General features: G+C 42.4%; 1 protein-coding gene across 8 annotated transcripts in view; it reads left to right on the forward strand.

The window, feature by feature from the left end:
* The window catches only part of FGFRL1 (fibroblast growth factor receptor like 1), a 175,231-nt gene that overhangs the window by 133,358 nt on the left and 16,249 nt on the right, over nt 1-25,624 (forward strand). For 6 of the 8 annotated variants that reach the window (XM_071753240.1, XM_071753241.1, XM_071753237.1 and 3 more), the window contains one exon: nt 23,852-23,944. In XM_071753240.1, coding sequence (XP_071609341.1) covers nt 23,852-23,944 — 93 coding nt within the window. The remainder of the gene's footprint in view (nt 1-23,851; nt 23,945-25,624) is intronic. The other 2 variants (XM_071753244.1, XM_071753238.1) reach the window with 1 other exon arrangement.

The raw sequence follows: 25,624 nt of genomic DNA on the forward strand, positions 1-25,624 counted from the left end.
TACTTGAGATAAATTCACATGTGTAGGCTCTCAGATTAATCTGTCAGATGCCCCGGGTGAGTGCTTATTTGTCAGGGTTTTATGCAAACCATGAAGAAGCAGTTAGTTTAAGTGTTGAAGCTGGCTCCCTGCAGAGGGGATACTTTGCTCCATCCTTTTTCTGATCATCTGTTGTTCTGGGTAAAGCTTCTCCATGCATCCCAGCTGCTGCATGACAAATCAGTGCAAATCACCTTGCTTGTTTTTTGATCACTTATTACCTAGAAAGTAACTTCCATCATTATTTCAAATTATCCAACTGCTCTGTTTCTGTTTTTCCTTCACTAAAATCTCAATATATTCACAAGGCTCATTGCCACACTGTAGAGGCCAGTTTAGGAAAATACCAGCATGCTTGTGATTTTATGAGGACTCCACAGTGGCGAAATTGGATATATTTGTGTCCATGTCAGAATGACAAGGGCTGAAATGCATGGAAACATTTTAATCTAGAATGTTAATGGTTCTGATCCTGCATCGGAAATGTCCATGCTCTACTCAGGCAAAAGAAACAAAATGCAAAAAAATTTATGAATAACATGTAATTGAAAAGTCATCCCTGCTTTTAGGTCTGAGAGCAGAAATTAACCATGACAGCTGCTTCTGGAAGGTATTTGTCAAAGCTGTTATGCAGAATTCTGAAAAATGCTGGGTTTTTTTTTCCTGGGAGACTGTTATCAGGAACAGTTCTGTGTTTTGCCTAAAGACTATTGCTTCCATTGTTTTTGAACTTAACACCAGACACACTCTATCACAAAAATAATCAGTTGTCTTGTGACAAAATAAACCGTTCTGTTTCTTTCTTTTTTTCAAGGCACCTCATTATCAACTTGGGAAGGAAGTTGAATTTATGAAAAGATAAGTCATGTAAATAAGCTGGAAGAAATCTAATGAAAGTCTTTTGTCTTCTTTGGCAAGCACAGCTCCATTTAACCATGATTCTCCTTTGAAGCTTCAATTACCTGACTTACCAGAGTTGGAGCATGGGAGAAATGGCTCATACATCTGAACAATGTCCATGTGTGTATGTAAGGGGAAGTTATTACCTTTTGTGAAGGAAAAAAAAAAAAAAAAGTCTGAGCACGTTTACAGCTTGCAGTTTTATTGTTTTGGCCAGCTGCTCAGAAGCACAGGATGAAATTTCTCCCTGATCTGTCTCCACTGTAAGCAAATGGAGGGGCTGGGCCAATAAATGCTGTGTCTTGTGTAACTCCAGTGAAGAGCCCCAGAGATGCACGTGTCCCAGGCCTTTCCTCACATCCATACTGCAGCTCTCACTTCTATCCCCTCACGTGTATGTATTTGGGCCTCCAAATGCTGCTTTTATTGTGTACACATCAGAATTTCCTTTCACTGGGCAATGACAGGCACAAATGGAGGTTGGGTGGAGAACAGGTTGAGAGCAGCCCCGAGAAGAAGGACTTGGGGGTGTTATTTGATAAGAAGCTCAGCATGAGTCAAGCTTGGTCAGTATGTTAAGGTGATTCTCCCCCTCTTCTCTGCTCTTTTAAGTGCCCACCTGCAGTGCTGTGTCCAGTTCTGGGGTTTCCAACACAAGAAGGACATGGGGGGGGGCCCACAGAGATGACCAGAGTGCTGGAGCACATCTCCTATGAAGATAGACTGAGAGAGTTGAGGTTGTTCAGCCTGGAGAAGAGAAGGCTCCAGGGAGACCTTCAAGCACTTTCCAGTACCCAGAAGGGCTACATGAAAGCTGGGATGGGACTTTTGACAAGGGCATGGAGTGGTAGGATGAGAGGGAACCTTTTCAAACTGAAAGAGGGGAGATTTCTGCTAGAAATTAGGAAGAAATTCTTTCCTTTGAAGGTGGTGAGACACTGGAAGAGGTTGCCTGGGGAAGCTGTGGTTGCGACTTCCCTGGAAGTGTTGAAGGTCATGTTCAATGGGATTTGGAGCAACTGGGTCCCTGATTCTATGATTGCTCCCACATGAGTGTTCCCACCCTCTGTGGTCAATACAGAGTAGACTGTATTGCATTGGGTCCTTTTTGGTATTATTTTCACCACTGGTTTTATGTCAGTTCCTCCCATTTCAAATTAAATGTGAAGTTCCTCACACTGGTATGGCTCCACCACTATCTTCAGTGTGATGGAGTGATGCCAGATGCAATCAGAGTAGATATCATGGGTACTGGCATCCACCTTGCAATGGTGGCATGAAAATCTGTGTGTCTTTACTCTTAGAATAAATCAGAATAACTGAGGAATCCTGAGTATTTGTGTAAAATCACCCTTACTGAGCTCAGGGATGCTGCAACTAAATTTCTGCTGCCTGGAGAGGTTCCTCTAAATGCAGCCAGGCTATAGGTATTGCCCCAGAAAAGCAGAAAATTTGCAAGGCAGTGAGACCTCTCTGCCTTCTCCCAAATGACATAGAGCCACACACTTTTTTCCTCCAGTCAAGCATTCAGCTGATGCACCAGTGAGCTGTATACATGTAGCTTGCCATGGATTTCTTACAAATGATTTTAATCTTTCTGAACACTCCCCTGCATCGTTCTGGGTTGCACAAATAACCTAAAAAATGAAGGCTAAAAACATGGATTTTCTGTTCTTTATTGGAATGCTACTCTGGTGTAACTGAGAGCAGAATTTGACCTGCTGTATCTGTTTTTGCAGAGTTCAAACCATAATTCCAGGCCAGATTCTAATCTATGCCTCTTGCTCATATTTCACTGAAGCTCTCAAAAAATACACATGCTGTGGACTCAAGTGCAGCATTGCAAGCAGTGAGTGGCTGTTATCTGGCCTGAAGGGTCTTCTGGAAATAAAATAAAATAAAAAAGATAGCGATCAAATTGCTGAAGTGGACAACTGATGAGTTTTTAAGTCCTTAATTTGTTTTCCTTCAGTTGGAAAAGCAGACCACGTTTGTCTTTAGAGCAGTTATTGATAGCACCACTTAAGTGAGCAAAATAAAATGCTTGCAATGACAGTTATCAAAGGTTAGGTCCTTGGAGATAAAAAGCTTTGTGTGCATGTGCACTCCCAACCCAATCTTTCTATGGGCCTACATGAAGTATACAACAATGTGCTTCCCTTCTGAACTTTTTTGGGACGTGGTATGGAAAGACTGTAGCAGTCTTCATGAAGTCAAATCCCAGATGGGTATTGGTTTCAAAGGGGATGATGACTAGCCAGTATGTTAAATATTTTAATTCAGTAAAGCCTCCTGTTCTCCTTGATGTTTGCTAAAGTTACGTTCAGCAGCTGTAGAGGAGAATGTGCACAAGAAACCGAAGGAGAATCCTGTGTCCTCTCTTCTTGCCCAACCAATAAATTTTAGCACTGAGTAGGCAGGCACAAGCCCTTCCTCACCTTGTCCTGAGGGGCTGGGAGATGAACAGTGAGAGGTTTAGATGGAAGCAGAGCTGTGAGCAGCTGGACCAGGTGCTACTGGTGCTCTGAAATGTCACTTTAAAGGCTATTAACATAGTGAAGGCTTTTGAAGGCTGCTGAACTGTTTGTAGCATTAATCCTTCTGCTTTTCTCCGGGAGCACTCTGCCTGTTGTGCTAATGGACACTGGTGTGGATGAAGCCCACCATGCACATAGCTCTGGAGAGGACAACTCCAAGAGTTGCAGATAAATACACTTCATGCTGTGAGTTTGGTACAGGCAGGCAGTTGGGTCTGACCTTCTACGTTTTTTGAGTGGAATTTTCTCAAACTTCAGGTTTATCAAGGCAGAAATTCTTGAAAGATAAGGAATTACTAATAATAGAGGTGAGGTTTTTTGGGGGGGGGAGGTTTGTCTTGACCTTCATGTTGCCAGCACTTTCTGCAATATTAGAAAGTTGTTTGCAAACAATTTTTGGAGAAAAATTTGTAGTCAGCCAGTTCAACAGCCTTTTCTCCAGAGCAATGGTACTGGCTTTTGGTTTCTTTCATTTCCTTCTGCTGTTTTTTGGCTTCTGTAGAATTTGTCTACTCTTACCTTGCTTGAACTGTGAATCAGACTCAAGAGCTGCCAGACTATCCTGGTGTACTTTAGGCAAGTCTTGATATGTAGATCCTTTCTGATGTTCCACTTCTCTCTGAGCACTCACATGGCCCTGGATTCTGCTGCCTGGTGAGGTTGGAGTGAAGGAGGAAGGTATCAACTTCTCAGGGTCAGTAAGCAACAGTTGAGACATAAGATAAAGAAACCTCTTTTCTGTCCTGCTCTTTGTGAGCATCATTTTGCTACTGAAAACATTCTCAGCTGTGTGTGCCTTTGCACTACAGGTGTCTCTGCTTTTATGTTCTGTAGGTTATGAGGCACGTAGCTCATTTTCCAACATCTACTTTACTTTTCCCAGGGTGGAGCTCAAATGTGTCATTATGCACTACACTGTGGCTGGTTAAATTAGTTTCTTCTTAACAACAATTATTTTTTTTCAGCGCAGGGTATTTGATCAGCTTGTTTCTTTTCATTGCAATTTATTGCCAGTTATGTTTTCCTTGCTCAGAAGCAGTAATGTATGACATAAAAGCCAGCTCTCCCTTCCCCCCCCAGGCTACACTTGTCAACTGTGTTCACTCTCAGGTGCTGCCATTTTAATAACCAGTTCCTGTTCTTAGATCTCACAGCTGAGACCCGCAGTGAAATGCTATGATTTGGCTGGAAAAAGGAACCTCTGCCTTCTCTTTCACCCTAAGGAAATGGCAAAAGTGGGAGATATGATGCTAATTGTCCACCCCTCACCTGGCATGGAGTTAGGCTGTCTCAACAGTTAAATTCTCACCTTTTTGAGATTAGTTGATGTCTGCTGAGTTCTAATCAAACAGCATTTCATTTGTTCCCACTGGAACTTTTCCTCCCTGTCTCTGTTACAGGATCACACTTTTATCAGGTGAATTGCCCATGCTGGGATGGTTCACACTCTTCATCAAGCCACAGGGGATATTTGCTGCTGAAGGCAAAGCCCTTGTCATTTCCTCAGCTCTGGTAGACAAGAGGGTTGGATGAATTCCTAGAAATATGTTTTGTGGCCATGGCAAAAATGAGTGACTTGTTTTAAGAAATCACAGGGACAGAGAAGCACTGAGGGCCAGATGGCATTTCTGTTCCATGTGGTGGTCCCTTTCCCAGTAGAACATGGGAACTTGTGTCCTGTCTCACTGGTGGATGATGTTGAAAACTTGTCCTTTAGTTACATGACAGAAGCACAATGTCTACTTTCTACTTTGTGCAGACAAGCAATAACATTTTGAAAAAATAATTCACTTTTAAAGCAACAACTGTAACAGCCATGCTCCCTAAAAATAAGATCTATCAGGCACAAATTGTCAATGGGGCCACTGGCTGTGTGTACAAATCAGGATTTATCAGACCCACTGCTTATTAAGCTGAAAAACCCCTCAATGTGTAGATCAAATCAGGTATCAAAGAGCTCACACAAATAACCTACATAACACATGTTGTCCCAAGGCAACATGTTACTAAACAGATGTTTTTGCAACTTTCTCTGCTGCTCTTTGCACTGCTGCTGCTAACCAGGGATTTCACCTTCCCATCCAGTAATGCCCCTGTGCAGCTAAGGTGTGATTTGGATTTGGTTTCAGTCAGAAACTTTGAAGGTGGTAATTTTATACAGGCTTTGTTCCTAAGTAATTTGTATTGTTCCTTTTGCTGGGACCTTCTACAGTTTGTGCTTGCCATTCCTTTTCTCTCTTTTTTTTTTTTTTTTTTTTTTTTTCTTTTCCTACAGCATTACTTTTGTCTTGTTGATATAATCCCTTAATAGATTATGGAGAACACTTCAGCCCTTCACAGGGATGCCATTGGAGAAGAGTTTCAAGTTATTGGGTCTTTCAGAGTTGTTCACATACACCCTTAAACATTAATGTTCTTCATCCATTGTACTCTGAAGCCAGTAAAACATTTTAATTTGCTTTAGTGTGCTTTGACCCAGCCTGTGATGACTGCACACAGTTGCTGTCATGCTGCAGAGCTTGCTAGGAGGAGTTTGTATGTAGCTATTCCTCTAAAGGAATATTAACCTTCCTCTTATATATTGCTAACTCCTTGTGGTAGGGTTGTGGACAGTTGAGCAATGCTTGCCTGAAAAATACGTAGAAGCAGAGAAGGCAGAATTAATGTTACCATGGGTAAAAATTTGAGGCAGTAAGAGGAGTAAATTACTTGCTTATTTTTACTCCTCCATTTTCCCAGCTCCTCTGTACCTTATGCCTCCTCTGTACCTTATACCTTCTCTGTATGTTATACCTATGCCTTATCTTTCCACCAGTTGTTGTTTTTGAATATATCAGCTGCTCCCATTTCAGACCAGTGGAAAGAGTGTGCACATCTGAAAGCAGAGTCTGGCCTTTTGTACAGGAATCCATTTGCCCATCACTCTGGAGCAAGCACAGAGACACTGCTGAACAGCACAAACCCCACATTGTGTATGAGATTAGGACAGGAAATATGGGATTGCAAGTTGAAACTGCATGGTAAATTTAAGTGAGTTACACACACTGACTAAACCAACATGCCTGTCTTTCTGCCTCTGTGCTCATACCAGAGAGGTTCCCAATTTGGCTGGATTTATCTTCATATTACTCCCAGTTGGTGGGAACCTCTTGCTCCCTGTTTCACAGCTGAGGTCCTGGGCCATCAGCAGGAAAGGTCACTGGTGGCAGAGGAGAGGCTGGAGCCTGGCTAGTGCCCTGCTGTCTGCTCTGCTTTTCCCCTTGAAGGCCAGGAAGGGGCTTTGACAGCTCTGAGATAACAGGTCCCTGAAAGTTCCCTCTCTGAGAGATGTCTCCTGCACACTGGTGTGTTTACCTATGGCTTCACTGTCTCCAAATTGCCTTTTAATTTATTTTTTTTTAAGTTAAAAAATCAGTAGCTAAGAATCCTTTTTAAAACCTGCTTTCAAATTTTTCTGTTTTGTTTTTCTTTTTTGTTTTTTCCTTTGGATAGATTAACCCATTGTTTATAGAGCAGAAAACAACATTTTTTTTTCCACTGGTTGGGCAAACCCACAATTATGATAATGAATAATGGGTAATTAGCCCTTCTTTTCTGCAGAAGATAGTATGTAAGACCCACTGCACTCCTTTCCCTGTGAAATGAAGTAGCATTGGTAGCAATCCAAGCCAAACATTGAAGTTTAACAATCAGTTGTATTATTATTGCAGTTGTAGCATTTTTATAGCCAGAGCAAAAGGCTTCTGAAATTAAGGTGATATTTAATCCTCTTAAGACTGCTGGGCATCAACTAACTACTCATGCTACAAAAAGGAGATAGCTGCCTTCTGCTCTGCTTTATGCAGAATTGAAGCCACACCTCAGTTTCTGGGAAGTTTCCAATGCAGTTTTCATTTGGAATATCTGGTCACTTGAGTAATATGTAGCTTAGCAATAAAATAGAAGCAATTTTCTGCTTCATTTAATACATAATCCTAAATTTTACCAGCTTTAGCCCTGGAGTTCAATGGAAAGATTTCAATATGGGGCTTTGTGATTGTACATCGTGTTATGAAATCTGTTTTATATTTTTGTGTACTAACAGTGTAGTTGCATCAGCTCTTGCTTGTGAAGGGTCAGCCTGTTGCATCACCTTCTAGACAGCTTTTTGGAGAGCCACCAGAGCTGCAAGTGGGGCAGTTGACCTTGTCCAGCCTATCCTTGGTTATTGATGAACTTTCTGGGCTAGAGCAATGTGGGCAAGTTTAACCAGAGGCAGTGGAAATCTGCGCACTCAGCTGAACCAACTGGGTTGTGAAGGAAGAACACCCCTCTCTTATGAGGTTTGGTGGAAGAGAGCTCTTGCAGGTTAAAATGCTGGCAAATTATGGTTGCACTATCCAGAAGTCAAATTAAGGAAGATTCTTGTGGAGGCTGATAAGAGTTTTCCACCAGTCTAATTTTTGAGTGCTCAAAGAGCAAAGCCAGAACAATTAAACCCTACTTTCTTGCTCTATTATCTAAAAGGGGATTTGCCAAATCACCTTAACTTGCTTCTCCCTACATGGGAGTCTGCTCCTACACGTTTCAGAGCATATAGGTAGTGGGATTCAGGAGTTTGTTGTAAATGCAGTGACTACTCTCTGTCCAGATGTGGTTGGTTTGGAAGAACATGTGTTCAGTGAGGTTTTGGGGCAGTTCATTATACATCATGCTGATACAGGAAAGTCCTAAATTACCTTGAGCACTCAGAAATCCAATGAATTTATCAGAGAGATGAAGTATCTTAAACCTACTTTTCCTTATAGAAACCCCAGCTACAGATGGGGTTGAACCCCCTATGCTCTTGCTAGGCTCTGATGAGTTTTTTGGGTTTTTTTAAATGGGAATGAATCTGTTGTTTCATCTTTTTCAGTTTCAAAGCTGTATGACTTCCTACATCATCCTGTTCAGTGCAAGGATAATTTTTTTTGGTGTCACCTTCTGGATCCCAAGCAGAAATACAGACAAAGCTCTACCATAATCATTGCAAAAGCGTGGCTAGCACCACAGGGCTGGGCCTCTTCAGATCTCTTCTGTAGACTTCTGAAGCAGTCATGGATATGCTGCAGACCACAGGCTGGAAACCTGTGCCATATCTGTGCTCATCCCAGAGGCTTACTTCTTCTCTTGGAAATTCCAGTTTGGTTCAAAAAATTCATAGAGTCTTAGAATGGTTGGAAGGGACCTTAAAGATCACCCAGTCCCGACCCCCCTGGATAGGCAGGGACACCTCTCACCAGACCAGGTTGCTCCAAGCCCCATCCAACCTGACCTTGAACACTTCCTGGGACAGGGCAGCCAAAGCTTCTTTGGGCAACCTGTGCCAACCCTCACAGAAAAGAATTTCTTCCTAATGTTTAATCTAAATCTTCCAGTTTAAAGCCATTACCCTTTGGTTTTTTGCTACATGCCCTTGCAAAAAGCCCCTCCCTAGCTTCTACCTCCTTTCAGCGAGTCCCCTTTGGAGCAACCCCTCTCCAGCATTCCTCCCATCCCAGTGCCATGATGCTGCCTTTATTTCTGCTCAAATTCCTGAAGCCTTTCCTCCTCCCCTCAGCATTTGTGTGTCCCAGCCCAGGGTTTACCCCAGGCTTCCCATTGCGTAGGCCTCTGTAGTGCTGCCAGATGATACTCCCTGTATAGGCTGTGGGTGATTCTCTCAGCCTCTGGAATGAATTATTTTATTGCTGCCAGCTTGTCAGAGAAATCAGCTTGAAAGCTGAGCCAGAGAGCAGTCCTGGGAGCAACTGATTCAAAGTGGAAGCAAGTCACCATCCAGCAAAATAAAGGGGGGAATGCATCAGCTGGAGAATACAAGTGCTGGTTTATAAGGGAATTTCAAAAGAACCAATTAGGCTTCAAGAGGGAGCCAGGTCTTATATTTAAAGCTCGTAAATATACAAATCCTGACAATTAAGCATTGTTGCCCAGGTTGTTTTCTTTAAGTTTTGAGTTTAACTGCTGTTGTAAAGACTTGGCATGGGCTGGGACATTTTTTCTCTTCTTGGTTACCTTGCAAGGAATTTGCATTCCTGCTCGGTGCCTGTGCTTTGGTGTGCATGCTGCCACTGAAAAGGCTGTAAGCCATAAATAAAAGAACAATATGACCACAAGCACCTCCTGCAGGGGAAGAAGAAAGACATGAGTAAAATAATATGCCAGAGAAAATTGCTGACCAGATAATTTATCCACCCCTAATTATTTCTGGGCCAGAAAGAGGTATTTCTTATGAGAAGAAAAAAATCTTTTTTTTTTTTTTTTTTTTTTTTTTTTTTTTTTTTTTTTTTTAATTTTTTTTTTCCCCTAGTGATTTCAAATTATTGGCCTGTTACAATTTGGTTCCGTTTTAGTTGGCTGCTTCTCAAGAAAAAAATTAATGAAGATCACTTATGAGCACTGTGGAATCAACTGCATATACGTTTCTGAAGCGTGTATGTTTTCATGCATTTCTGACACTTTCAGCCTTTCAGACTCCTACATCTTGAAAGAAAACACATCTCAGGTGTCACATTAATCTGGTTGGTATGAGATGATGGCTTGTAAATTGCTGATTTTGGATATGGATGCCAGGCCCATTTAAATGACTTCAGCATAAAGAGGAATAATAGACTACAGTGCTGCAGTCTTTCAGGGGACGAGACAAAAAGCTGTGCTTGTTAAAACAAAAAGATACCCCAGAAGCAGGAAATTTAATATTATTAATGAAAACAGAAGGAATTCTTAGGAAGGTTTTCACACGATAGAGTTCCTCATTCAGGACATATTGCCATGGGGACTTTACCAAGAGGTCTTGCTTGCATCCTTTTTTTTCCTGAACGTGTCTGCAGCACAGTGAACATTCCTCCTCTATAACCTATGATGTATTTGTACCATTTGCATCTAATCTGTCAGGCAGGGCCTCTGCTATAGAGCGTGGGAGTTTTGGGCCCGGGGGATTTGTAAGGCTACAGATGCAGAAGCTGAAGTCAGTCAGATTTGGGGCATGAGTAGGGGTTTCCCTGGTGTTAGAAGAAGTGAGGAGTAAACCCTGAGTGCTCTGCAGCCTCGCTGTGCACAGGATGTTCTCACGAGGTTTCCGTTTTCAAGGTTTGGATGCGTTTTGGCATTGGAGTTCTCCTTTTAAGTTGATCCTCTGCAATTTTTCAAGGTTCACTCACAAGTCACGATGGCCCTAGAGGATAACAGCACATGGATGCAATGAAATGCATTCATAAAAATGCTGGGTTTTTGCATGGATGGGGCTCTAAGTGCTGGTTATCTCTGAGCGTGATTTAGAGGGACATAAATGCAGCATCTCAACCTTACACATTCATAACTCCTTCCATCAGAAAATCTCAAGGCATTTTACACACAGATGTAACTGGATAATATGTCCTGTTGTCTGTGTGGCATGTCCAGCATCAGTTATCATCATTCTTAACCATATGCCAGGGTCTAGAGTATTCCCTCAAGTATGTTACATGGGAACACTACATGTAAATAGAATATCTGGCAATCTATGAATGGCTCACAGGATTTTAATCAAGTGCACAGTTTTAAAATTGGCATTTAAATCCCTCTCACATCTGTTGTTTAAAATAGTCAACAGTGTGTGGAATACATTCAGCATGCAATATTCATATGAGTATGTTAATAGTAGTATACATTATCAGTAAAAATTAAGGTGTGTAACTGCAGTGTTCACTAAAGTAACTTTTTAGAGGTTTTGGAGAAAGCACTGGTGAGTAATAAAAAATTAAATATTCCTCCCCCCTCACATTTAATACTGAGATATATTCTCTGTATTTTGAATAGAGGACTTCAATACCCCTGTTTTCCCCAGTGCTGTCAAAGAGCAGTCCTTATGGGGTCACTCACATAGAAAGCTGGTAAACTGAACTTGCTTTAACTTCTAAATATCAAAGAAGGTTAAATACTACTTGGAAAAAAATTGTTTATGGATGACATAGGCAAGGTCATAAGCAACAGTTCACTCTGGTCAGGTGTCAGCTAGCTCTGGTTCATTGATGAGCACTGAATTCAGACTGCAGCCCTAGTCTGCCTCTCCGTGCCTTTGTATGGTCTCTATGCCTTTGTTCTCCCACCCACAAAACAATATTCTGCCACTTTCTGCATATCAGAGAAGCCTTTAGAAGAAGTTTGAGGTATGAACTGGGCTAACATGGGGTGTATTCATCTCTGACTCTAGAGGATTCTGGCTCTTGGGGAGAGCTGTACCCTCACTCTCCAAAAAATGCAGTAACTCTGCCACTGAGCAGCCAAAAGCTGTTGAATTCTACCTAAAATATTCTTGACTGTCATATACTTTTTTAAGGTGGCTTCTGTCTCTGCTCCTTGCTGATTCTGTGCTGGTTGTTCTCACACACTGCTGGTTATGTGCTGGGACAGGGTTGGTTTTGTTATTTTTTTTAAAAAAAGGAATAAAATAAAATAGAAAAAAAAGCAAAAAACCACAAGGGAATTTAATTTCATCCCACAGGAATGACTGTACTACAGTAGTCATTGTTTTGAAGTATGTTTTAGAAATTCGTAATGACAGCATTGGGATTATATAGTTAATTGTGGAGCAACCATTTTTACAATTTGTGTTTCACCCAACACAGAAAGCTATAATTTTCTCCAAATAATTAGGTTGGGTTTAATTTTGGCAAGGCATAGATCCATATCATCCTGTGTAATATACTGTAATCCTCACGTTAGGTGGAATGCCAAGTATTCCGTTTGTTTTGGGAGCCAACAAAATTGCCACTTGTCCAGAGTTGTTCTTGGACAGAACTGTGAAAGTGGTAACATTTTGCTATTTAAACCAGTTTATTTTTAGTCTGACAATGACCCAGAGATATATGTAGCATTCATTGAAAATTATCTAAAAGGTGAATGGCACTTCACTAATAAAATTTTGTATTTAACAGCATATGAGGGTGATTTTGAAAAGCTTCAGCATTTAGACACTGAGGCTACTTTCTGTCTTTCATGGTGGGACTCCAAAATCTCAATATCTTTAGCTTCTTACAATGTTAGAAAGTACAGTGGTCAGAGAGATAACACTGCTGCCATTTTGCTACTATGCTACTGCATATCAGTTTGTTAACATAAGATAGATCTAAGTTGTGTGGGTTTTTTTTTAAAAAAAAAAAGCTAAAAATTCTTCTTTTTCAAGTGCTTTTTGCTTTCTGTCTCAGTGATTTAGTTGTCCTTTGGCAAGTCCATTTATGGAAAGATTTTGACTATATAGTCATAGGTTGGTGGCTGTTGAGAGCCTGACAGCTGCAAATGATGTATTTTTAAAAATCTGTATTTATTAGATATATGAACCATTTTTTGTAATAGTTCTCATCTGAAATCTGAGAGGGAAAATTCCCTAACAATATTTTGTGCCTTACTGAATATAACTCACATCTTAGACACTGAGATTTTTATATGTTCTGTAATGTCCAATTAAAACCAACCATTCTCTGTTGATTTCTTGGCACTTTTACCACTTATAGGTGCTGTTATTTTTGGAAATCAAAGTTAAAACATAATAGGCCAATGATTGATCTTTATGAGGTGTGATTTTTCTCCTAGAGCAAGCACATGGGGCTCACTTTTCCTATTAAAAATGTTGAGCAGCAGTCCTCTCTAAGAGTTTTCTTCCTTTGGTAACTGTCACACTGCACAGGATGTTTCATTTTCCTCCACAGGAGATATTTTTACTTTTCCACCAGGAAACTATGAGATATGTAAGCCCATCAAGAATGTTTCAGTAATTTTCATACTGGTGTTGGAGAAACAGCTGGATCCACATTCCTGCCTGTAAAGTCCAGTATTGCAATTCCCAGTTCACCATGATGGATTGGGTAATTCCACACTGAGGAATTAATTCAGCATTTGGAAGGGACAGGATTGGACGATTGATTATTTTTGTTTGATTATAAATGCCATCCAAAAATAATTCCTGTGCTCAGTCACTGACATGTGTGACCTCTCTTTTCTTCCAAGCCCTCTGGAAATTTCTTTGTGCTGGCTGTTTTGACCATGTGAATGTTCAGGGAGACAGAGCATGTGTCAGTGATGTTCCTCCACATCTCAGTGAAGGAAATAATAAACATCCATCAGTGCTACTAGGAAGGGGCGTGGTAGAGGTACATCTTTATGTGGAACAGCAGCTGTGTAGTAGTTAAAATAGAAGGCTGAGAGCCAGGTCTTATCAGTTTATCCTCAGCTCTGCTGTAATCTTCTTCTTATCATTAACCTTGCATTAGTCTTTCAGTGGCATGTCTCCCTCCCCCAGCCCTAAGCAATTTAGGATTGTTGAAGATGGAATTTTGGCCTTGGGTGGAGTGCTCATAGCACCTCTCTTTTGGCACCCACTGCACGTGGTTGAAGCTCCCTTCATCATCTCTTTTGCAGTCAGGGAAAAGAGGTAGATGTCAACCTGACCTTCTTCTAGTAAGAGGGTTCTCACTCTTAAGTTGGGCACCAGAGTAAGGATCCTTTTGTCTTTATTTGTCTGATAATAAATATCACATAATTCTTCCCAATGCTTTTAAATGTACTGCAAGTAACTAATGATTTATTATCGTAAAAATAAATGCAACAGAATTGTTATAAATTCAGGTAGGCTGATGGGTGAAATGAAGCTTTGCTCCTCAACTCTGTAGAAGTACAAGACCTCCATCGTTCCCCCACCAGGACAAAATGAGTGGATGATAAAAATTATGTTTCTTGAGGAACCTTAGTTCATGTGACATCCACTCTGTGTCTGCTCTGCCCAGGCACTAAACTCTTTAACCAGTCTTTAGTGCTGTGTGTGAATAATATCTAATATACTGGGAACTTATCTCCAAGAAATCTTGATACTATCACGGTGCAAGTAACAAATAACACTGACAAATATTATCAATTTGTTCAAGGCCTGGAACAGATGATTTTGGTGCTACTGTTTCATGCTCAGAAAGTGCTGGTGGCAAGGCAGAAGCCTAACCACTCATCTTGTTCTCTGATTTCTTCTCCCTTTCCTCTTCTTCAGCAGCAGATCAAGAATGTAACCACAGACTGATGCCTGTGGTGCAGAGCTCTTGGGGCTTGCTGTCTGTGTGCTGCAGCAAGCTGATAAAAAAAAAGGAACCTCAACAACAACAGCAAAGAAGGAAAAATTGTTTTCTTGCCCCCTGTGGAATGGAGACCTGGAGGCAGGCAGGAGGTCTTGGTGTCTGGAGGAGTCAGCATGGCGTGAGGCCTGTGACTGCCTTTGTCATGTAATTGTCATCATGGTGGGCCAGGGATTGCAGTGGTTCAGGGAAAAGCTCCATCCATTTCTCCTGGTGGTTCTTTGTGTGGTTACAGCAGGGGCTGGAGCATCCCTTTGTGCAGCCCTGGCATGACTGAGAATGTGTCTCAGCTTGGTGAGCTCTGTGTGTCAGGGAGCAAGGGAAGAACTAAATCTTCAGGAAGGCTTCTCCCTCCCCAGCTTTATGGAAAGTGGTTGGGGGAAGAGGGAGAGAAAGAGTTATAAGGTCAGGTACAGATCTCAGACAGGTACGTGGGGAGAGAAAAGGGGAGGAGAGTGGTGAACATGATATGCCCAGGGCTCATCCTGCATGGAATTGGAAGAGCTCCGTGCAAGAGCTCCAAAGTTCCTCAGTATAGATACAACCAGGAGGGATTTTTTTATGGTCTTCAAGGACTTCTTTTTCATGGGCACTCTTCTATTGTGCTTTTTCATTCCTACCAACCATGCCGTGTTCACAGTAACAGTCAAGGGGTTACTGAAGGTCTTTTTGGGAACTAGATGAGCCAACCTTGGCAACAGGATTTGTAAAATATCTAGTTTAGCCATGGTTAGACTGTTATAATTTAAAATTATCCAAAGACTGAGGAATCAGCCTGGAGAAAAAGGACCTGGGGAAGTGATTGTCTCTCTGTATTGGGCACTGGTGAGGCTGCACCTTGAATACTGTGTTCAGTTTTGGGCCCCTTACTACAGGAAAGACATTGAGGTGCTGGAATATCTCCAAAGAAGGGCAACAAAGTTATGGAAGGATCCAGAGAGTAAGTCTCATGAGGAGCTTCTGAGGGAACTGGAATTTTGTAGCCTGGAGAAAAGGAGACTGAGAAAATACCTTAATGCTCTCTACAATGGCTTGAGAGGAGGGTGTTGCAAGATGGGAATTCATCTCTTCTTCCAAGTAACAATAGAACGAGAGGAAACAGCCAAAAGTTGTGCCAGGGGAGGTTTAGATTGGATATTAGGAGAAATATTCCCACTGAAGGGGCTATGAACCACTGGCACAGGCTGCCCAGGGAAGTGGTTGAGCCACAATCCCTGGAGGTGTTTAAAGGAGATGTAGATGTGGCACTTAGAGATGTGGTTTAGTGGGACTTGGCAGTGTTAGGTTTACAGTTGGGCTCAATGATCTTAAAGGTCTTGTCCAACCAAAATGATTCCAGGATTCTGTGAAATACAACTTCTTTCTCTTCTTTGGGGTGACCACTCCATAGTCTAGAAGATGCCCCTTTTGGGAAGCTTTCACAAATGTCCAATTTAAATACTCTCATTTTCTATCTCATTATTTGTGTATTAATCCCTTTGTATGCTTAAAATGCCCCACTCCTCCAAAGTTCCATCTCTCCACCTTACATATTTACCTCTCTAAGGAAATATGTGATCCTTTTCCATACAAGAGTTTTTAAGTCAAGCCCAAACAATCAACCACAGAATTCTTTAGTGGTCTGCAAGACTACAGAGCAAGGATATGTCTATGTTGGACTCACAGCAGAGATTGCACTACTAAGAAGGAATTTGTGGTAAAAGAGTTAGCTCAGGTGGTAGATTCTCTGTGGGATGCTAAAACACTCCAGAGAAGTAGGACTGGTTTGCCTGTGCTGTTGAAGCTAAATCTGGACCAGCCCATAAAATAAACTGGCTCTGATATTTCTGTGCCTCTTCTTTTTTTAGAGTGAAGTCTTTAGTCTTGAAGCAGTCACTTCTGACACATTCACCTGTGTGTTGTGGGATGCAGCAATAATCATCAATTAAGAGCTTAATCTATTACAGGTAACAGGATGGACCTGTACATCATCATAACTTTAAAATGTGGGGTATTGATGGATCTATGCACAAAAGTCTTGTTTCTTCACTACCTAGCCAGGGATTTAGTCTGTAAACTCTGGAGCCTCTCCAGTGTTTCAGGAGGCAAATGGGCTGCAAAGGTTTTTTTGCAAAGCATCTTCCTTACAGACAGATTCCCAGGGCTGGGCCTGAAGGGAAAGACATGAAAATTTTTGCATGGAAATTCTTATTAAAATGGCCAGAACTGAAAATACCAAAAAAGCCACTAACACAAACATTATTTTTATTTTCAGGAAATTCCAGTATCAACTCCTCTGGTTGTTTTTGGCCCAACTGGAGTCAAAGGCAGTGGGCAGTAAAGTCTTCAGTGCCTGTTAGAGAGGCAAATTCTCTGCCAGTAATCTTTTAGTTCATGTTGGGGTTTTTCTGGTGCTTTTTTTTTTTGGTTTGGTTTGGGTTTTTTGAAGAGAAAAGTACAGTGTTTCTTGGCTATGGTCTCCTCAAAGTGGGTTTCTTAGCCAATCTTAAGGGGATTTTTTTGGCTGGTTCCAAGGAGAGGGGTTTTCTCTGAGTGATATTTTTTCTTCTCTCCAAGTATTCCTGATGCCTCTGCTTGCACTATGCCCTTCCAAATCAATTCTAAACATATTTCCTGTCTTTTTATAGCATCATCACCATTGATATAGTAGGTGACAGCATTAATATAGTGGGCAGGTATAGGAGTGGTGAGCATGAGATGAAACTTTGATGAGGGAACTATGAAAACCATTCAAAATGGTATCTAAGATTTTACTGGGTTTGTCTTAATAGCTTGAGTTCACTGGAGTTTTGTCCTGTTTGCCTCCTGCAGAAAGGGAGGGTTCAGAGAGGAGCTAAATTATACCTCAGCAATGGGAGGAAATTCAGAATTAGGCAAGATGAGGAGTTTGCATCCTAATCTTTTTCATTATTTCAAATCAGCCTGGGGATTCATCAATGGGTGACCCAAGGGTCCCAAGGGTCCTGAAGTCATAAGTCAGACCTCTCAAAACCACAAAACAAGATGAAAAAATCACAAGACCTCAAAAATGTATGTTTTGTTCCTTTTCCTCCAAGATTGTAGGGTACATTTCAAAGTTCTTTACAGTCACAGATATTAAGAATTTTTATACAATAAAAAAGAATAAATTAGATTCTCAAGTAATCACTTGCCAGGATCAAGGTCCTCCAGAAACACCCCAAATATCACCATATGAACTATAAAATCCTGGCAGCTGGCAGTGGTAACTTTCAGAGAGAAATTTTGCTGGCCTGTAAGCTGGGATGTGTTTTCCTGGCCATTGAGGGTTAAAACTCACTGAAATTCTAGTGAAACCTGGGGTGTTAATCCACATTAAGGAGATCTGAGGAAAACAAGTGCCTTAATCCCTGCAAACCCAGCAATAAAGTTGTTACTGCCTGCCTACATATGTACCTCATGGACCATTCATCTGAGCAGCAGATGAACCAGTCAGGATAGCAGAGGACTCACTAAAACAAAAGTCCAGAATGTTCTTTCCCTTGCATTTTCCCTTAAATTCCAGCAAGTATTACAGGAAGTCCTGAATTTATCTGAGATAAACTGCAGGTGCCTGCTCTTTCAGACTGTACTTTCACATGTGTTTATTTTTACCTACTGCACCATCAGGACTACTGAAAAATATGTCCAGTCACTTCTTGGTCTAAGTTTATGGCGTGTTCCCACCCTTCAGATTAACTGCTTAAGCTCAGCAGAACAAATTCTGATTTGACTCCTAGGAAGACCCCAGACCCAGCTCCCACAAGCACCTTGTCTTTGGCTCTTTGCTGAACACCTGGAGCAGCAAAGGGCATTGGGCAGCAAGGGTGATGTGCAAATATGATGCATCTGGGTAAAGGCAGGAGTCAGCTCTTAAAGCTGGAGTTCAGAGAGATCTCTTTCATTCATCCATGGGAGAAGGCCTCATTATAATTGTTCAAGCCTGACTGGATTACATCACTTTCCCCCTCATTTCACTCCCTCCCCGCTTGCCTCCCTCCTTTTATTTACACCCCTTGTTCTGCAGCACTGGTGAGTGGGAGCTGCCTTAATGATGCATGCTGATCACTTCATTCCCCACTGTCCCCCCTCCACCACCTCCCCCAGTGCTTTGAAGTGTGCTCAGGTCTTGGGCTCCAGTTCAGAGGTCACTTTGTTTATTTATGCAAAGCTGGCTCATCTGTGAAATGGGGCTTTCAAGGCCTCTGACATCAAAGACTCCAAAGCTGGTCCCATCAAGTCAGAGCAGGGACAGGCCTTGCATTATAACCAATTGAAGCAACTTTGTGAATCACAGAGAAATATTACAGCTATATTTTTACTTCAAAAACTGGACTGTTGGTTTGACTCATGGTTGGATGCCCAGCACGTAGTATTGGCCTGAAAAGCAGTCATACCCTTCAGCTAACACACAAACCTTCATGGAGAGTCTGTGGGTAAATAAAATTTGATCCTGGCTGGGTAACAGTCTGTGAATATTTCCCATCAGTTTCTCTCAGAGCTGTACTGTTAAGCAGAATTTTCCATTTATTTTAACTTTTAAGAGGGAATGGAATAATTCTGCTATGGCAATAAACAGTAACTATTCCCTGCTTATGTGGCACTCTTTGGATCTTAGGATCCTCCAAGTGCTCTGTCAGCTGGTGGAGTTAGATACAGACATCACTTTTCTGCAGAAATCCAGCCTGCTCTGGGACAGGGGGTAGACCAGAAAGACGTGTGGCAGGCAAAATTCAGAAAGCATCATGGGTTTTGAGGTGAGAAAGGATATTTTTTCCATAATGTCAGCACTGACAGTCAGAGCCTGATGCACTTGGATGTGTGAAGTCTCATGCAGAAATAAGCCTGTGACTGAATCTTTTAGCCCCACCACACACTTCCCCAGCACAGCACCAGCTTCTTGGTCCTGGGGCACCTTAGAATGAGATTCTGAAGCAAGAGAGTAAATGGCTGGAGAGCAGCTGGGGATCACACTACTGGGATGGTATTCCTAAACAATGGGATGATGCATCTGGATCCATCCTGACCTCATCTTGTAGGGCCAGGTGTGGCATTTAGAGGGGAAGGATCTACACAAGTTTTTTCTGTCTCCAAGTCTATCACTTGACAGGATATTGGAGCCATCCATTTCAGGTTTCTTCACCAGCCAGGATGCTTTCTAACACCATGGAGCCCAACTGTACAGTGAGGACACCTAAATCATGCGTATGTTTTCATGCCCTCAGATACTCATGACATAAAATTAGTCAGTGATTATTTTTCAAGGCAGGTTTTCCACTTCAGCTTCCAACTGGCTGCTCTCCTAAGCCTATGACAGTGTCCAAGAACTCCAGTATGGGCTGACCTTCCAATATAGGTCACAGAAAAGAGAGCTTGTAGGAAACTTCAGCAGCTCATCCTTCTTAGCCCTGCCTCTTGCCATAATCTGCTGGCAGCAAAGCTGCCCGTGCTGCAGAGCTGCTCTCTGCTGCCCTTTGCCTGCAGGCTGATTTTTTGGTATGTACTCAGCATCCTGACCTGCCTGCCTCTGTGGGAGCTGACAAGAGTGTGAATAAGAAATCAGCTTATTAGGTCATTTTTGAGTATAGCTGAGACTCATGTGATTTCTGCTATTCACTCATCGTTTTGTATGCAGGTCATACATATCTGAGTGTGGCTCATTTTTTCCAGGTCCAGTCTGTCTAATAAAAATGTTGCCAGGCCAGTTGCATTTATGAAGGTTGGGGTAACGTGAAGAGCAGGTCTCCAGACCTGGCACTGTGAACCAGGCTTCACACTCCAGGTTTGGGCTGAACCAGACACCTTTGAACATTCAGGAAATTTGGCTTTGGTTTGAGTGCAATAGATCCCTCCTGAGGAGTGAGCAGGCTGACAAAAACGTGCTTATGGTATAGAAAGATATTGAAGATATTGAGCCTTGCTAGCACAGAGACCAGAACAACTGCAAAAGCGTTTCCCTACCCTAGGAAACCACTTGATATTAAAATTCAAAGAAAAAAAATGTCTTCAGAAAAGGGGGAGACAGATTCTTTCCATTTAGCCCCAGTCCTGACTTTGGATGGAACAAGTGTACGCCAGATCTTGGTGGTATCTGAATTAGACAGAAGTCTTCCATCCTAAGGGTGTTCCTGAGATATGTCTCCCACAATGTTGTTCCACTGTATGTAATAATAAGGTCTTTTTTTGGCTCTTTGAAACCACAGCTCAGTCCTTAAGACACCCAAGGTGACAAAGGGGAGGTTCAAATCCCTCTCTGAATGCAGCAGAAGAGGGACTTGACTCTGGGTCACTCACATCCCAGGTTGAGGCTTTAGCATTTTATCACTGGTTCTGCTGCCTCACTCACACTTTTGACCAGAGATACTGGAAGTCTTCCCAAAAGGAGTTTCATCCATGATATCAAGAATAAGCTTTTTTCCTACAGTTCTCAAGTGTGAGAATGCTTTAACATCTCCCTCCTGGTGTGCAGCTCTGGGCATGAGAAGGAGTAGTTTTTGCTCTAAACGAGTTTCCATGTTTATGACAATTCCCCCCTCCACCACTGAGACTTATGCTATGTGTTGTTGTTAACATTATCACCTTCCTAACACAAGTGAAAATGGCTCCAGTAGTTCTAAACCAACACAGAATGTATAAATGCATGCAGTTATTTATTTCAGTCTTGATCTTCCACCAAATTATCTATTTCATAGGCTCAGCACGGTGACATTAGTTATCTTGATCTCTTCCCCCAAATGATTTTTCTGGGTTTAGTAGGTTACTCTGCAGGTTTGTGATTTGGCAGGATAACAACCAAGGAAGCATCTTCAAAGGGTCAAACAGATTCAGAACAATTTTACTTACATCAAAAGCTTGGCAGCCTGTCAGGAGGTGCTGAGAAGGCCAGTCAGTCCTTGTGTGTAGGCAGGAGGGGTGCACATGGGCTGACATACTGTAACATGAGGCAGGAGGCAAGGGAGGATGTACTGCTCTTTGTACATCAAGCTGAGTAGGATTAAGATGTAATTGACAGAACATTGCCACTTAAATGTCTTAACCACTTTTAAAATATTCAGCAGTTAACAACGGGCAAAAATCCTGTATCTCTGACCACAGATTTTATTTCTTCTTCATCACTCAGTACATTTTTCTAATTGTGTGAAGGGATTTACTAAGTTCTCTGTCAGACAGCATCCAAGATTTCATGCGTAGCACTACTGATATTTATGTGAAAAGTGCCAGAAGATAATCGGTTCAGTATTTTTGACTGAAAGGAGACAATCTGTCATATGCAAGCCATCATCTGTAATGGGGATATTTGTATTCCCTGCTTTCTGTTAGCCAAGGCTGTAAAAATATATTTGTAAAACACAGCACATGGGTTACTCATCTGTAACACAGGCTGTGGGCCAGCAGCCTCAGAGAGCCTGGATGGGGCTTTTCTGCTCACAGCACCACCTGAGAGTTGATGTTGCCTGAGTGTGATGCATTTCAGGCTGCTGGAGCCCCTGGAAAAGCTGCTGGGTTTCCAGAGATGGATGGAGGGTGAGAGGGAGGTGGGAAGGGGCAGTCGGCTGGAGGGAGCTGCTGAAGTAAGCACTCAATGTGCTGCTGCCCTGAAAGTTTTCTTTTCCCCTGGAAGTGACAGCTGCACATACCTCTGGGAGAAACTGTGCTGGAGTCACCACAAGGAGAAGGGAAAAATCTGTCCAGAAAGAGGGGGGACAAAGCCATGTGGTGTTGCAGCCTCTCTGCTTAAGGGACAGTGGCAAACGAGATTACAGCTGGGGAGAAGGGATGATTTTCCAAAAGAGAGGAAACCTTGGTTGGGGTTAAACACACACTCTTCTCACAAGGAAAAAAAAAACCAAAAACCTGCAAGCAAGTTCACAAACCAAGCACTATTTGAGAACAGCCCAACTTTACAAACAACTGTAAAGAGCAGCTCTCCTATTTGTACGTTTTGAGGGGGACCATGGTCATGTATAAACTGAGATAAAATTTCCCTCTCTACCACAGAGACTGCAGCAAGAAAATTCCTCTCTTTTACTTCTGGGTTTTAAGAGTTGGGCATTTGGAAGGATTCATCCCTTGGGTGAGGTGTTTCCACTTCTCTCGATTTTTTTTTTAATTTTTTTTTTTACACCACTGTGGGGCACTTTCTCATTGACAGGAACTTTTTCCCAGCCTTCACTTGGCTTGTGTCTGAAAAATCACACTTGTCACACTTCAGTTCACTTTAGCTGGGAGCTGAGAATCTCTTGATCCAGAGCTATGGCTGCTCCAATTGTAGAGCCTTAGAAGAGCCACTCTTTGTTGCACAATCATCCATAGGTGACAGAAGTTCCTCAGGTGGAATTCCCTCCTGGTGTGCTGCATTGCTATAGGAGGATGCTCTGAGCTGAGTTCTTGTGAAGTAGAAATCAGGCTCTTACTGAAGGAGGGAAATGCCTCACATACAGGCACTACTTGGGTTGCAGGTGGAGGCTCAAGGCACTCCTTGGCTTCCTTATGGAGACTTTTAGGTGGCCATATCATAGTGGGAATTTGAGGTGGAGTCTGCTGGAAAGGTAGGGGTTTCACCTTGTGGTGATTTCTATTTCTCCCAGCACTCCAGGGGACAGAGCTGAGGTCTTGGTGCTGCCCTGGGGTAGTGGTATAGACAGCTAGAGTGTCAAGGGACAAAGTGAAGTCTTGGTGATACAGGGGGATGGGTGGTCTTAATTTAAAAAAAAAAAAAACAAACCACAAAACAGCTTTTCCATTCTGTATGCCTTCTCCAGCCATAGCTTTGCATTCTGTATCCCTTGAGGACTCATTTGACCCCAGACCTCTTTGCTTTCCTGATTTTGCATGGAACTGAAAGGGGAATTAGTGGCCCTAATTCCACTGCTTGTTCCCTGTGTGACTGATCATATAAGTCTTTCTCCACCTCCTAGGTTTAATTAGCTGTAATATTGATTTATGCCATTATTTGCATAGAAGGTACAACAGATCAGCTCCTCTTAGGGATTAGCAACCTGTAAATATAAACAAAGTGGCTTTTGTGTGCTATTAATGGAAACATTGATTAATCTCCCATTGCTTTGGTAGCCTGCCACAAAGCTCATAAAGCAGCAAATTAAAATGTTCATTAAACGGGACAGGCTGGAAGTGTCAGGATGTGGATGCCAAATGTACATTGAGTGTGTTGCAGTTGCATGGTGCCTCCAGGAGGAAGTGCAAACTCTTGTCATTGTCCTGTTGGAGACCTTTTTAACATCTGCCCTTTCCTTTCCTTTGCAGATGATGCCAGCTCAGGGAAGGATAGCCAGGTACCTGAAGGCTCCAATGGAGAATATGAAGATCATTCTGGGAAGCAATGGGGTAAGGCACAGGGTATGTTTTGGGTTTTCCTCAGTTCTTGGTTTCGTGCTGTTCAGGCAGCACATTTCTTGGTTGCTGAAGGAAAAGGAAGGCAGCAGGACTGGAGTGAGTTCTCCCTACAGATGGTCAGATAATAAACAGAGTGTCAGCTGGATGTGTTGGTATGAATGGATCCCATCCAAGAGTCCTTCTGCAAAATGCAGCCCGTGGTCCACTCCAGGGCCCCCTGCCATCTACCCCAGCATGGTTCTCCCTTGTATTTGTTTTTCTGGGCAGTGACTTTCTTTTGCATGTGCAGCTATTATGGCTTTCATAGAGTCTCTATAAAAGGCAGATTGACTTTTACAGCAATATTTCCAAAAGCCTTTGGTGCCAACGTAACACTTCTCCCACTGAGGGCAAATGGGAGGTCTGACTTCACTTCAGGAGAATTAGTATTAGGCCAAAGCTGAGTTTTTGTGGTTTTTTTTTAATTACTCTCTTTTAGACACCTGCGTGAACTTTTCTAAACCCTGGACTGTTCAAGCTTTGGATTTTGATGCTGTTGCAGAGCTTTGGGGAACTGCTAAAATCTCCCTTGGAATAGGTTCTGAATCACCACAAGACTTGCTGTTCAAGCTTTGGATTTTGATGCTGTTACAGAGCTTGGGGAACTGCTAAAATCTCCCTTGGAACAGGCTCTGAATCACCACAAGACTTGCAGGTCCAAAGTTTGGTCCAAGCACTCCTTGAAGGACAATGAGTTGTCAGGCTGAGGCCAAACAGCTTTTGGGTATTACTGACAGGAGTGCAGTGTGAGTTGGTGACCTCGAGGGATGAAGCACATCATTTCCATTTTTCTCTTGCAACTTCTTTTAATTTTATAATACAGAGGTGCCTTTGTACCACCACATTCATGGCCAGGGAGTAGCCTCATAGCAATGGTAGGGATGGAACCTGTCATCCTTTCATCTTGTGAGTCCCCACCACTTGAGGTGAGGCCATATTCCTTCAGGATCTGGTAAGCAAGGGATTTGGTTTGCTGTGGTGTAGTCCAGTCCCCCATTGCCTGGGGGAGGCAGTGCCATAATAGCTTTGAACTACAGATTTAGCTGAGACTGAGCTTGCTCTGGCAGAGGAAGCAGTCTCATCTAGAAGATGTCCCTGCTCACTGCAGGAGGATTGGACTAGATGACCTTTAAAAGGCCATTCCAATCCAAACTATTCTATAATTCTGGGATTCTATGGAAAAGGGCTACAAGATTTTAGAGTTAGGAAAAGGGTAGCTTAGATAAGCTCCAGGCCAGGAGTCCTTCAAGAGGGATTCAGCAGCTAGGAAGAAAAGCTGCCATCACTCCAATATTCATTACCCTGGTGGAGGCAGAAGCAGACATTTAATGTCATGGCAGATTGGCTCATGGTAGAGCTAGTGGATGATGACCAATGCAACAGTAATAGTATTAAAAAAAGATGAAAGCACTGCTGAAACCATTGATAATGTCATATCAGGTCATGTCTTATGTGTGCTGCCCTGACCCAATCCTTTGTGCTGCGGAGTGTTCCTGCACCTCTGCTTTTTCCTCTTTTTCTTCCTCCTCTCTCCTCTCCCCAAGCAGGGAAATGGCTGGGAGAGGTCACACCCCCACCCAAACCCTTTCCATCCCAGCAGTGTTCACCAGCAAAGTGCTGGTGTGAGCTGGTGTGCAGGGAGGG

This window comes from Heliangelus exortis, chromosome 10 (assembly GCF_036169615.1).
Source record: "Heliangelus exortis chromosome 10, bHelExo1.hap1, whole genome shotgun sequence".
NCBI lineage: Eukaryota > Metazoa > Chordata > Aves > Apodiformes > Trochilidae > Heliangelus > Heliangelus exortis.